Raw genomic sequence first — 13,173 nt, 5'->3', positions numbered from 1 at the left:
TTTCCATATCTAGGTGAGGGAATCTTTAAAATCCTCTATTATTAATTTCTAGATTTATTGTGTTATAGTCAGAAAATACTACTTGTGTTATTTCTATTTTTTTCAAATTTGTTGAGGTTTTCATAACAATAAGATGTATACTGTATTAAAAGTTTCAGTGTTTATCAGAATCATCTTACCGATTTTGTTGTTTTGGTCTTCAGTAATTTTCTTTTTGTCCACTTGATTTGCCTTTGCAAGAGGCACTTATGTCAAAAATCTTCCCTTATTACTGTATTTGTCTGTCTTTTGATATATCTTCTTTTGTTTCTGCTTTATGAAATTTGCCAGGAATTTGTTAGATAAATGTAACTATTTTCTCTTCATTTTGAATTGAAGCCTAGGCATTAAAAATGCCCTTCTTTGTGTCTTTTCATCTCTTTGTACTGAATTCTAAGCAATCAGTTATCAACTTAATGAGCCCTACTTCATTTCACTTACACCTGCCTAATGTGTTATCATTCTCTCATTTTGAGTCTATCTGATCTCTGTTTTATGTGTGTCTCTCATATAAGCATAGAGTTAAATGCTGATTTTGGACAATCAAGACTTTTTTAATAGATGTGCTAATCTATACACATTTATTGATGTAATTGATATTGTCATGTTATACTTTAAATTTGGATGCATGTCTCTTGATACATAGATTCTTTCATTGTATGGGTGGTTAAAAATGATTCACTTATTTATTTTAGAGAGAGAGCACACACACAGGGGGAGGGGTAGAGGGAGAGGGAGAGAATCTCAAGCAAACACCTGCAGAGCACACAGCCTGATACAGGGCTTGATCTCACCACCCTGATATCATGACCTGAGCTGAAATCAAGAGTTGGCTGCTCAATGGACTGACCTACCCAGGCATCCCTTATTTACTTTTGTTTCTACTTCTTTTCTTATTCCTCCTCCTTAACAACCTCCTTCACCTTCTCCTTTTGTTTCCCCGTTCCTTCCTCCTGTTCTTTCTAACATTGTTCTCTACAAAGCAGAAGAGAGGATTCTCCAAGAGTTTAGGTCAAAGAATAAAATTTCTACTTAGGAAGATGGTGGAGAAGTAGCAGACTGAGACTACATCAGGTATCAGGAGATCAGCTAGAAGGCTTATCTAAAGATTGCAAATACCTACAAATCCAAAAGGAGATCGAAGAGAAGAAGAACAGCAAATCTAGAAACAGAAAATCAACCACTTTCTGAAAGGTAGGACTGGCGGAGAAGTGAATCCAAAGCGACAGGAAGATAGACCACGGGAGGTGGGGGGGGCTCCCGGCAAGCAGTGGAGCAACAGAGTACAAAATCGGGACTTTTAAAAGTCTGTTCCACTGAGGGACATCGCTCCAGAGGCTAAACTGGGGTGAAGCCCACGCAGGGTCAGCGTGGCCTCAGGTCCCACTGAGTCACAGAAGGACCGGGGGTGTCTGAGTGTCGCAGAGCTTGCAGGTATTAGAACGGGGAAGCCGTTGAGAATTATTGGAGAGAATTTCCCCAATATGGCGAAGGGAACAAGCATCAAAATCCAGGAGGTGCAGAGAACCCCCCCTCAAAATCAACAAGAGTAGGTCCATACCCTGTCAACTAATAGTAAAATTTACAAGTCTTAGTGACAAAGAGAAAATCCTGAAAGCAGCCCGGGAAAAGAAGTCTGTAACATACAATGGTAAAAATATTAGATTGGCAGCAGACTTATCCACAGAGACCTGGCAGGCCAAAAAGAGCTGGCATGATATATTCAGAGCACTAAACGAGAAAAACATGCAGCCAAGAATACTATATCCAGCGAGGCTATCATTGAAAATAGAAGGAGAGATTAAAAGCTTCCAGGACAAACAAAAACTGAAAGAATTTGCAAACACCAAGCCAGCTCTACAGGAAATATTGAAAGGGGTCCTCTAGGCAAAGAGACAGCCTAAAAGTAGTAGATCAGAAAGGAACAGAGACAATATACAGTAACAGTCACCTTACAGGCAATACAATGGCACTAAATTCATCTCTCTCAATAGTTACCCTGAATGTTAATGGGCTAAATGCCCCAATCAAAAGACACAGGGTATCAGAATGGATGAAAAAACAAAACCCATCTATATGTTGCCTACAAGAAACTCATTTTACACCTGAAGACACCTCCAGATTTAAAGTGGGGGTGTGGAAAAGAATTTACCATGCTAATGGACATCAGAAGAAAGCAGGAGTGGCAATCCTTATATCAGATCAATTAGATTTTAAGCCAAAGACTATAATAAGAGATGAGGAAGGACACTATATCGTACTCAAAGGGTCTGTCCAACAAGAAGATCTAACAATTTTAAATATCTATGCCCCTAACATGGGAGCAGCCAACTATATAAACCAATTAATAACAAAATCAAAGAAACACATCAACAATAATACAATAATAGTAGGGGACTTTAACACTCCCCTCACTGAAATGGACAGATCATCCAAGCAAAAGATCAACAAGGAAATCAAGGCCTTAAATGACACACTGGACCAGATGGACATCACAGATATATTCAGAACATTTCATCCCAAAGCAACAGAATACACATTCTTCTCTAGTGCACATGGAACATTCTCCAGAATAGATCACATTCTCGGTCCTAAATCAGGTCTCAACCGGTATCAAAAGACTGGGATCATTCCCTGCATATTTTCAGACCACAATGCTCTGAAGCTAGAACTCAATCACAAGAGGAAATTTGGAAAGAACCCAAATACATGGAGACTAAACAGCATCCTTCTAAAGAATGAATGGGTCAACCAGGGAATTAAAGAAGAATTGAAAAAATTCATGGAAACAAATGATAATGAAAACACAACAGTTCAAAATCTGTGGGACACAACAAAGGCAGTCCTGAGAGGAAAATATATAGCGGTACAAGCCTTTCTCAAGAAACAAGAAAGGTCTCAGGTACACAACCTAACCCTACACCTAAAGGAGCTGGAGAAAGAACAAGAAAGAAACCCTAAACCCAGCAGGAGAAGAGAAATCATAAAGATCAGAGCAGAAATCAATGAAATAGAAACCAAAAAAACAATAGAACAAATCAACGAAACTAGGAGCTGGTTCTTTGAAAGAATTAGTAAGATTGATAAACCCCTGGCCAGACTTATCAAAAAGAAAAGAGAAAGGACCCAAATAAATAAAATCATGAATGAAAGAGGAGAGACCACAACTAACACCAAAGAAATACAGACAATTATAAGAACATACTATGAGCAACTCTACGCCAGCAAATTTGACAATCTGGAAGAAATGGATGCATTCCTAGAGACATATAAACTACCATAACTGAACCAGGAAGAAATGGAAAGCCTGAACAGACCCATAACCAGTAAGGAGATTGAAACAGTCATCAAAAATCTCCAAACAAACAAAAGCCCGGGGCCAGATGGCTTCCCGGGGGAATTCTACCAAACATTTAAAGAAGAACTAATTCCTATTCTCCTGAAACTGTTCCAAAAATAGAAATGGAAGGAAAACTTCCAAACTCATTTTATGAGGCCAGCATCACCTTGATCCCAAAACCAGACAAGGATCCCATCAAAAAAGAGAACTACAGACCAATATCCTTGATGAACACAGATGCAAAACTTCTCGCCAAAATACTAGCCAATAGGATTCAACAGTACATTAAAAGGATTATTCACCACGACCAAGTGGGATTTATTCCAGGGCTGCAAGGTTGGTTCAACATCCGCAAATCAATCAATGTGATACAACACATTAATAAGAGAAAGAACAAGAACCATATGATACTCTCCATAGATGCTGAAAAAGCATTTGACAAAGTACAGCATCCCTTCCTGATCAAAACTCTTCAAAGTGTAGGGATAGATGGCACATACCTCAATATTATCAAAGCCATCTATGAAAAACCCACCGCAAATATCATTCTCAATGGAGAAAAACTGAAAGCTTTCCCGCTAAGGTCAGGAACACGGCAGGGATGTCCGTCATCACCACTGCTATTCAACATACTACTAGAAGTCCTAGCCTCAGCAATCAGACAACAAAAGGAAATTAAAGGCATCCGAATCAGCAAAGAAGAAGTCAAACTATCACTCTTCGCAGATGATATGATACTATATGTGGAAAACCCAAAAGACTCCACTCCAAAACTGCTAGAACTTGTACAGGAATTCAGTCAAGTGTCAGGATATAAAATCAATGCACAGAAATCAGTTGCATTTCTCTACACCAACAACAAGACAGAAGAAAGAGAAATTAAGGAGTCAATCCCATTTAAAATTGCACCCAAAACGATAAGATACCTGGGAATAAACCTAACCAAAGAGACTAAGAATCTATACTCAGAAAACTATAAAGTACTCATGAAAGAAATTGAGGAGGACACAAAGAAATGGAAAAATGTTCCATGCTCCTGGATTGGAAGAATAAATATTGTGAAAATGTCTATGCTACCTAAAGCAATCTACACATTTAATGCAATTCCTATCAAAGTACCATCCATTTTTTTCAAAGAAATGGGACAAATAATCCTAAAATTTATATGGAACCAGAAAAGACCTCGAATAGCCAAAGGAATATTGAAAAAGAAAGCCAAAGTTCGTGGCATCACAATTCCGGACTTCGAGCTCTATTATAAAGCTGTCATCATCAAGACAGCATGGTACTGGCACAAAAACAGACGCATAGGTCAATGGAACAGAATAGAGAGCCCAGAAATAGACCCTCAACTCTATGGTCAACTAATCTTTAACAAAGCAGGAAAGAATGTCCAATGGAACAAAGACAGCCTCTTCAACAAATGGTTTTGGGAAAATTGGACAGCCACATGCAGAATAATGAAATTGGATCATTTCCTTGCACCACACACGAAAATAGACTCAAAATGGATGAAGGACCTCAGTGTGAGAAAGGAATCCATCAAAATCCTCGAGGAGAACACAGGCAGCAACCTCTTCGACCTCAGCCGCAGCAACATCTTCCTAGGAACATCACCAAAGGCAAGGGAAGCAAGGGCAAAAATGAACTTTTGGGATTTCATCAAGATCAAAAGCTTTTGCACAGCAAAGGAAACAGTGAACAAAACCAAAAGACAACTGACAGAATGGGAGAAGATATTTGCAAATGACATATCAGATAAAGGGCTAGTGTCCAAAATCTATAAAGAACTTAGCAAACTCAACACCCAAAGAACAAATAATCCAATCAAGAAATGGGCAGTGGACATGAACAGATATTTCTGCAAAGAAGACATCCAGATGGCCAACAGACACATGAAAAAGTGCTCCACATCACTCGGCATCAGGGAAATACAAATCAAAACCACCATGAGATATCACCTCACAGCAGTCAGAATGGCTAAAATTAACAAGTCGGGAAATAACAGATGCTGGCGAGGATGCGGAGAAAGGGGAACCCTCCTACCCTGTTGGTGGGAATGCAAGCTGGTGCAACCACTCTGGAAAACAGCATGGAGGTTCTTCAAAATGTTGAAAATAGAACTACCTTATGACCCAGCAATTGCACTACTGGGTATTTACCCTAAAGATACAAACGTAGTGATCCGAAGGGGCACGTGCACCCGAATGTTTATAGCAGCAATGTCTACAATAGCCAAACTATGGAAAGAACCTAGATGTCCATCAACAGATGAATGGATAAAGAAGATGTGGTATATATACACAATGGAATACTATGCAGCCATCAAAAGAAATGAAATCTTGCCATTTGCAACGACGTGGATGGAACTAGAGGGTATCATGCTTAGCGAAATAAGTCAGTCGGAGAAAGACAACTATCATATGATCTCCTTGATATGAGCAAGTGGAGATGCAACATGGGGGGGTTAAGGGGGTAGGAGAAGAATTAATGAAACACGATGGGATTGGGAGGGAGACAAACCATAAGTGACTCTTAATCTCACAAAACAAACTGAGGGTTGATGGGGGGAGGGGTGTGGGGTTATGGACATTGGGGAGGGTATGTGCTATGGTGAGTGCTGTGAAGTGTGTAAACCTGGCGATTCACAGACCTGTACCCCTGGGGATAAAAATATATGTTTATAAAAAAATAAAAAATTTAAAAAAAAATTTCTACTTAGAAAAATCCAACACTTCAAGGATGTGGGGAAAAAAGGGACCCTCCTCCTCGCACCTCCTGCACTGGTGGTGGGAATGCAAACTGGTGCAGCCATTGTGGAAAATAAATGGAGGTTCCTCATAAAGTTAAAAATAGAACTACCCTATGATTTAGTAATTACACTACTGGGTATATACGTCAAAATACAAAAACACGAATTCAAAAGGATACATGCACCCCAATGTTTATTCCAGCATTAATCACAACAGCCAGATTATGGAAAGAACTAAAGCAAGCGTCCATTGATCAATGAAGGATAATGAAGATGCGGTATTCAGCCACAAAAAAGAACGACATCTTGCCATTTGCAACAACGTGGATCAAGTTAGCGAAATAAGTAAGTCAGAGAAAGACAAACACCATATGATTTCATTCATATTGTAATTTATGAAACAATACAAATGAGCAAAGGAAAAAAGAGCGAGCGAGAAAGAGACACAAACCAAGAAACAGACTCTTTAGGATAGAGAACAACCTGATGGTTACCAGAGCGGGGGTGGGTGCAGTCTGCATGAACTAGGTGACAGGGATTAAAGAGTGTACTTATGACGAGCATTGCACAATATATAAATTGTTGAATTGCCATATTGTGCACTTGACAGTAATACAACTCTTCATGTTAACAATACTGGAAGAAGAATTTAAAACTAAAAAGAAAAAGAAAAAGCCAATAGTCTTTGTGCTATTACAGCATAGCTACAGGTGGCTGTATAGATCGCTAGATATGTCTGCTTTTTATTATCACTATTATTATGTTTTTACCTTGGTAATTGAAATCTTGCTATTAAGTAAGACTAGGTTGCTTGCTGTTGGCACTACTCTGGGATCTGTTCAATTAAAGGCCTGTTTATTTAATTCCCTGAGCGTACACCTGCAGTATCATGAAGGCACCACACTCATAATGTAGCAAGTATGATTGATATGTGGCTCACCTTTCAAAGCTCAGTGAAAGCATTTCAAATTACCAGTCCTTTGCACACCCAAGAGACTCTTTCAGTCTCAGGAAGAACAAAGTGCACCAAAGTCGTCAGAATGACTTCTACCAAGAACCCCAGTGCTGTGGAGAGGGGAGGGAAGCAAACATTAAAGGAATAAAACCAAAGCAGTGATTTGTTAGTATCTCAAAATGTTGCTGGATTTGCCATCAGTGTGGTCATGCAGTTTCATCTGCAAACACAAGCCTCTTTAAGGACAATCTTTGTGTCTGAACAGAAAGTATTTTGTCTTTTCAGGCAGGAAACCTAGGGAAGGCTTTCCCAGAGATATATTTCCACCATGTGGCCAGGACAATAAACATGAGGCTTTTGATCTGGGTGGCAATAGTGGTGGAGCCAGAGTTCTAAAAGGAGAAAAATGGGAAACAAATCTGCCAGAGGTGAGTGTGTGCCCTCAGGGTACTTTTGCATGTCTAGAGTTCACCAAGCAGAGCCAGAGAGATTTCAAATAAACATGTCTAAAGGAGTCATAAAAATCCTAACTAGCGTGATAGCTTAAATCCCAATGTCAAAACACAGAAACGCATGGCCTACATCACATGAAGCTTCTTTGGCCCTGAGTTTATAAATTAAACCTCTTTCAAAGTCCTATTTCTATAAGCATAAATTAATAAATGCCCCTCCTCCCGACTACCATCTTCATATTATAGATGACAACAAAATTATTTTTATCATTCTGCAGGTGGAATAAAATGGGAGCAAAAGGTATCCTGAAAATATATCTTTTCTCATTCTCACTAGGATACAATTGCCTGCCATTGTTCTAATATAGGTGTCCTTTTAACTTGGCTGCTTTAAAACTTCATCCTAGAAATCACTGCAATTCATTATTTTACATGCTACCTTCATTTACAAATCAAAATGCCAAAGAGGAGCTCAGTTTATTTCAGCACTGTTGAAAAAGAGCGCTGTTATTAGGAAATGTGAGTGGGTTGAAGTGGGACTCCCTATGGAGTCAGCTTGGCAGAGTCTGAGTTCCTGGCTCGACCTGATATTAAAAGGGAGTCATCAGTTTACCCACACAGCAGGGTCTTCACTTTGTACTTCTCAATCTGAGCAAGGCAGCAGTGAGTCCAAAGAGTTGAGGTTAGTTTCCATAACTAATAATCAAGTGAAAGAAATTCCTCTGACTTACTTTGAGAATTATTTTATTATTCAGAAATTGCCTGATGTTAACTGTCTGATAAATAATAAGAGCATACATAAGATGTATCTAAGAAAATTCACTTGCATTTAGTGTGATTTATTTCCAGGAGAGGCCAAAGGCATCTCTGTTCACATTAAACTAATTTTTCTCCCCTTTATGTCCATTAAGAGACATTTGAAGGACAAAAGTTTTAGGCACCTGTGCTCCTATTAGTTGATATTTTTAGAAGAAAACTCCAGTAATTGCTGTGCACTCATTTAAATACATGTATTAGAATTACTATGATTTTTAATACATCCAATTTTAATAAGGACATCAACAAAACGATTTAAGATCATTGCCTTGCTTTAAAAATAAATAGATGAATGCAATTTACCTTTCCTTTTATTTCATACATGAAATCTAAGAAATACAACCATCATTTTTAATCCGAATTCAGTAAACATGTAGTATATTTTTCAATGCAGCCTCAAAATCTCTTGGTGAAGTAGCATCCATATTTATCCATATAACAGTGACAATTTTGTTAAAGGTTGGTACAAGAGGGGTGGATGGGAGGCAGAGTGTCCAACTCTATGTTTCAGCTCAGGTTATGATCTCTGGGTCCTGAGATGAAGCCTGCACTGGGCTCCACATTCAGAGGGGAGTCGGTTTGAGAGTATCTCCCTCTCCCTCTACCCCTCCCCCCATTCTCTTTCTCCCGCTCTAAAATAAATCAACAAATCTTTTTTTTTTTTTAAGATTTTATTTATTTATTTGACAGACAGAGATCACAAGTAGGCAGAGAAGCAGGCAGAGAGGAGGGGGAAGCAGGATCCCCGCAGAGCAGAAAGCCCAATATGGGGCTCGATCCCAGGACCCTGAGGTCATGACCTGAGCTGAAGGCAGAGGCTTTAACCCACTGAGCCACCCAGGTGCCCCTAAAGCAACAAATCTTTGAAAAAACAAAAAAGGTTGCTACAAGATAAGTTGCTGCTGCATAAACAAAACTGTGCCTCTTTTAAGTTTCTGTTCATACATTGTGTGTAAATAGGAACTGCCGCATCTATATATACATAGATTTAAGATGTACTTTTTTAGAATATCAGACAAAGTCCTTCATGCAAGAGACCTCATCTGGATTTCCAGCCTTGGTTTTCCACTATATACATCATGAACTCCAGCTACGGAAAACTAATTCCAAGCAAGTTTTCCCATACTCTGCTTCTTTGTATAAGTGAATTTATCTTCCAGGATTTTCCCACTCTTCTAACTGCAATGCTGAAAAGTATCTATGAAAGACCCCCTTCAAATATTATTGTGGTCTTTTCTGTCTTGTTATAATAATCATTACAAGGTATTTTAAATAATTGTTAAACATTGTTTCCAGCACAATACAGAGAGCTCTTGAAGCAAGAAAGGGCTTCATATTTATCTTTGTCTCTTTCTGTTTTATTCCCTGCCCTTCACCGTCAAGAAACACTGCATATCTTATAAGAGATGATCTGTTCATGTCAAGAACATACTGGTATATGGTGACAGTAACCTTACATGTCACTCAACTTCCTTTGGGACATCTTACAATGCTCGGTTTGCAGTCAGCCTCTTGCTAGCCATCCAATTTAACCTCTGGTATGATTCCTTACCACCTTTTAAAAATCTCACCCTCATCCTGTTGCTTTGATTGGGTATTAAGGAGGGCACATATTGCATGGATCACTGGGTGTTATACACATACAATGAATCATGGAACACTACATCAAAACTCATGATGTACTGTATAGTGACTAACATAATATAAAAAAATTAAGAAAAGGAAACTAAAAACAATAAAACAATTATATCACTCAGTGTTAAAACATATTTTCATCTAAACAAGTTAATCCAATATTTAAAAATACATTAAGTATAGAAAATGCCTTGAGGTGTTAATAGATAGCTTGGTACATTGGGAATTTACTTAAATTGCTAATAGGTTAAATGGGCAACTAATATCAAGAATTTCATATAACTGAACTTCTCTGTTTTGTGAAAAAAAATAAATTAGAAAACAGACCTCTTAATATTTTGATTTTTAGTTTTTACACAAGTTCATCAGCATGAAAAAGTAAGAATTTCTATTTTAGAAAATTCTCTAGTTTAATCAAGTCACAACAGAACCTATGGGCAAAGTCAAAGAATTTCTAATCCCATGTGACAGCTTCTTTCAGGAAACAACACAGTGCTCTGTAGAGTTCCTGGCATGCCTTCAGTAAAGGTCACAGAAGTTAAGTGTTCCAGCAGTGAGCCCAACTTTTAGTAGCCTTCAAAGTGCTTCACTAGGGTTTATCCTGTATGTTACAACAGAGAATATCAAAGGCATCCCTTGAAAACGTTTGTGCAGTGAATTCTGACCACCTTTCCCTGTAAGTAAAGGCACTCAAACACTCTTAAATTTTAGGTTACTTTACCCTGTATGGGATAAACAAAGAGAAATGCATAAAGACCGACAAATTGTAGCTCCTTACCTCTCTTCCCTCTACCAACCACATATTCTCTCCCAGTCTAAGGAAGAAGAACCTTATTTAATTCTAAGTCTTACTCTAACTTTCTCATTTTTCTCCAAAGTTTATTTTTTAACTTAAAATTTATTGAACTATGGCAGATAATGCAGATAAATGCATTTATCACAAGTATATTGTTTGATACATTTTAATCACACACCCATATAACCAACATCGAGGCTAATAAACATTTCCAGGATCCCAAAGCCCTTGTGTCCCCTTTCTGTCACAGCACACTCCCCAGAGTACCCACTTTCCACAGTTCTATCAGCATAGAATAGTTGTGCATTAAGAAATGTTTTACTTTTTGTTAATGGAATCATATGGCATATAGTCTTCCATGTCTCACTTTTTATGCTGTTACTTCATTTGCTCTCCTTGCTTGTGAGATTCCACATATCTTCCAGGTACTTTATTTTTTTTTTTAAGATTTTATTTATTTATTTGACAGACAGAGATCACAGGTAGTCAGAGAGGCAGGCAGAGAGAGAGGAGGAAGCAGGCTTCCCGCTGAGCAGAGAGCCCGATGCGGGGCTCAATCCCAGGACCCTGAGATCAGGACCTGAAACGAAGGCAGAGGCTTTAACCCACTGAGCCACCCAGGCGCCCCTCTTCCAGGTACTTTGGATGATTCATTCTTATTGCTACATAGTAGTCCACTGTGTGACTATAGTACAATTATTTACCCATTTTCCGAAATCAAATATTCATGCATATATGATTCTGTACATGGACTCTCTGTTTTGGGATAATCATCTATTTGTGTATCCTTTTCCAGTTGAATATTGCCATGATTAGACTTAAAATAAATCTTATTATAAATGTTAAAGTTTTCCACTTGTTTTCTTGTACATAATTATCTTATATGTCTTAGTTTTTAAATTTCTATATACATTTTGGAAAATCTCTCTCTCTATCCACCCATCAAAAGAAGAGGCACCTGGGTGGCTCAGTGGGTTAAACCTCTGCCTCAGGCTCAGGTCATGATCTGAGGGTCTTGGGATCGAGCCCTGCATCAGGCTCTCTGCTCAGCAGGGAGCCTGCTTCTCCCTCCCTCTCTGCCTACCTCTCAGCCTACTTGTGATTTCTCTCTCTGTTAAATAAATAAATAAAACCTTAAAAAAAAAAAAGAAAGAAAATCTTACTGACATTGTATGGGATACCTTTGAATTTATGGATTTATGAATTTATGAATTTATGGATGGATTTGAGGGCAAATCTTTATAATACTAAGTCTTCTAACCCATGATTATGTTATATCTCTCCATTTGTCTTTGTATTCTTTAACTTGCCTCAATAATATTTTATTTAGAGTCTACAGTGTAGACCTAGCACATATTTCTTGAGATATATTCCAAGGTATTGGGTGCTTTTTAGTTCATTTTTACATTGCATCATTTTAAATTTTTGAATTTTTGGCCGGGGTTGGTGAAGGATCTCAAGATGGCTGGGCGAAAACTTGCTCTAAAAACCATTGATTGGGTAGCTTTTGGGGAGATCATACCCCGAAACCAGAAGGCCATTGCTAACTCCCTGAAATCTTGGAATGAGACGCTTACCTCCAAGTTGGCTACTCTCCCTGAGAAACCCCCTGCTATCGACTGGGCTTACTATAAGGCCAATGTGGCGAAGGCTGGCTTGGTAGATGACTTTGAGAAGAAGTTCAATGCCCTGAAGATTCCTGTGCCAGAGGATAAATACACTGTTCAGGTGGACGCTGAAGAAAAAGAAGATGTGAAAAGTTGTGCTGAGTTTTTGTCTCTCTCAAAGGCCAGGATTGTGGAATACGAAAAACAGCTGGAGAAGCTAAGGAACATAATTCCGTTTGATCAGATGACCATTGAGGACCTGAATGAAGCCTTCCCAGAAACCAAATTAGACAAGAAGAAGTATCCCTACTGGCCTCACAAGCCAATCAAAAACTTATAAACTTGAGGTGGGGAGAGCGCTCTGGCCCTCGTATTATAAACGCTGGACATTAAAAATAATGGATATGGAAAAAAAAAAGGAGTATTATAATTATATACCTTAAACTTGATAAATTAATTTACTAATACGTATACTTTTCTGTAGATAACTTTGGAATTTGATGTAAAAAATATCAAGTAGTCTATGAATAATGTTAGTTTTAGTTCTTTCTCTAAAATATTATGCATTTAATTCCTTTTTTTTAAAGCGTATCTTTGTATTTGAAACATACCTAAAAGTTGCAAGAATGACATAAGAAAGTCCAGTATGCCTTTTACCCAACTCATTGTTTACATTTTACCCCAATTGCCTTTACTATTCATCTCCTCCTTCACTTTTCCTCTCCTCTTCACTCTCTAAGTTGTGTGTGTGTGTGTGTGTGTGTGTGTCTGTACACATATG

At 38.3% G+C, this 13,173-nt stretch overlaps 1 protein-coding gene across 1 annotated transcript; it reads left to right on the top strand.

The window, feature by feature from the left end:
- The first annotated feature begins 12,227 nt into the window (after nt 1-12,227).
- On the top strand, nt 12,228-12,810 carry LOC125080785 (ATP synthase subunit d, mitochondrial-like). The gene has a single exon (XM_047694880.1). It carries the CDS (start codon nt 12,247-12,249, stop codon nt 12,730-12,732), a length of 486 nt encoding a protein of 161 aa, XP_047550836.1. The 5' UTR covers nt 12,228-12,246; the 3' UTR covers nt 12,733-12,810.
- The last annotated feature ends 363 nt before the right edge of the window (nt 12,811-13,173 follow it).

The sequence above is a fragment of the Lutra lutra genome, chromosome 11 (assembly GCF_902655055.1).
Source record: "Lutra lutra chromosome 11, mLutLut1.2, whole genome shotgun sequence".
Taxonomy (NCBI): domain Eukaryota; kingdom Metazoa; phylum Chordata; class Mammalia; order Carnivora; family Mustelidae; genus Lutra; species Lutra lutra.
This window is presented reverse-complemented; position numbering and strand designations above follow the sequence as displayed.

Bases quoted from the DNA above. Each gene is read 5' to 3' on its own strand.
- LOC125080785 (XM_047694880.1), top strand. From the start codon at position 12,247: ATGGCTGGGCGAAAACTTGCTCTAAAAACCATTGATTGGGTAGCTTTT.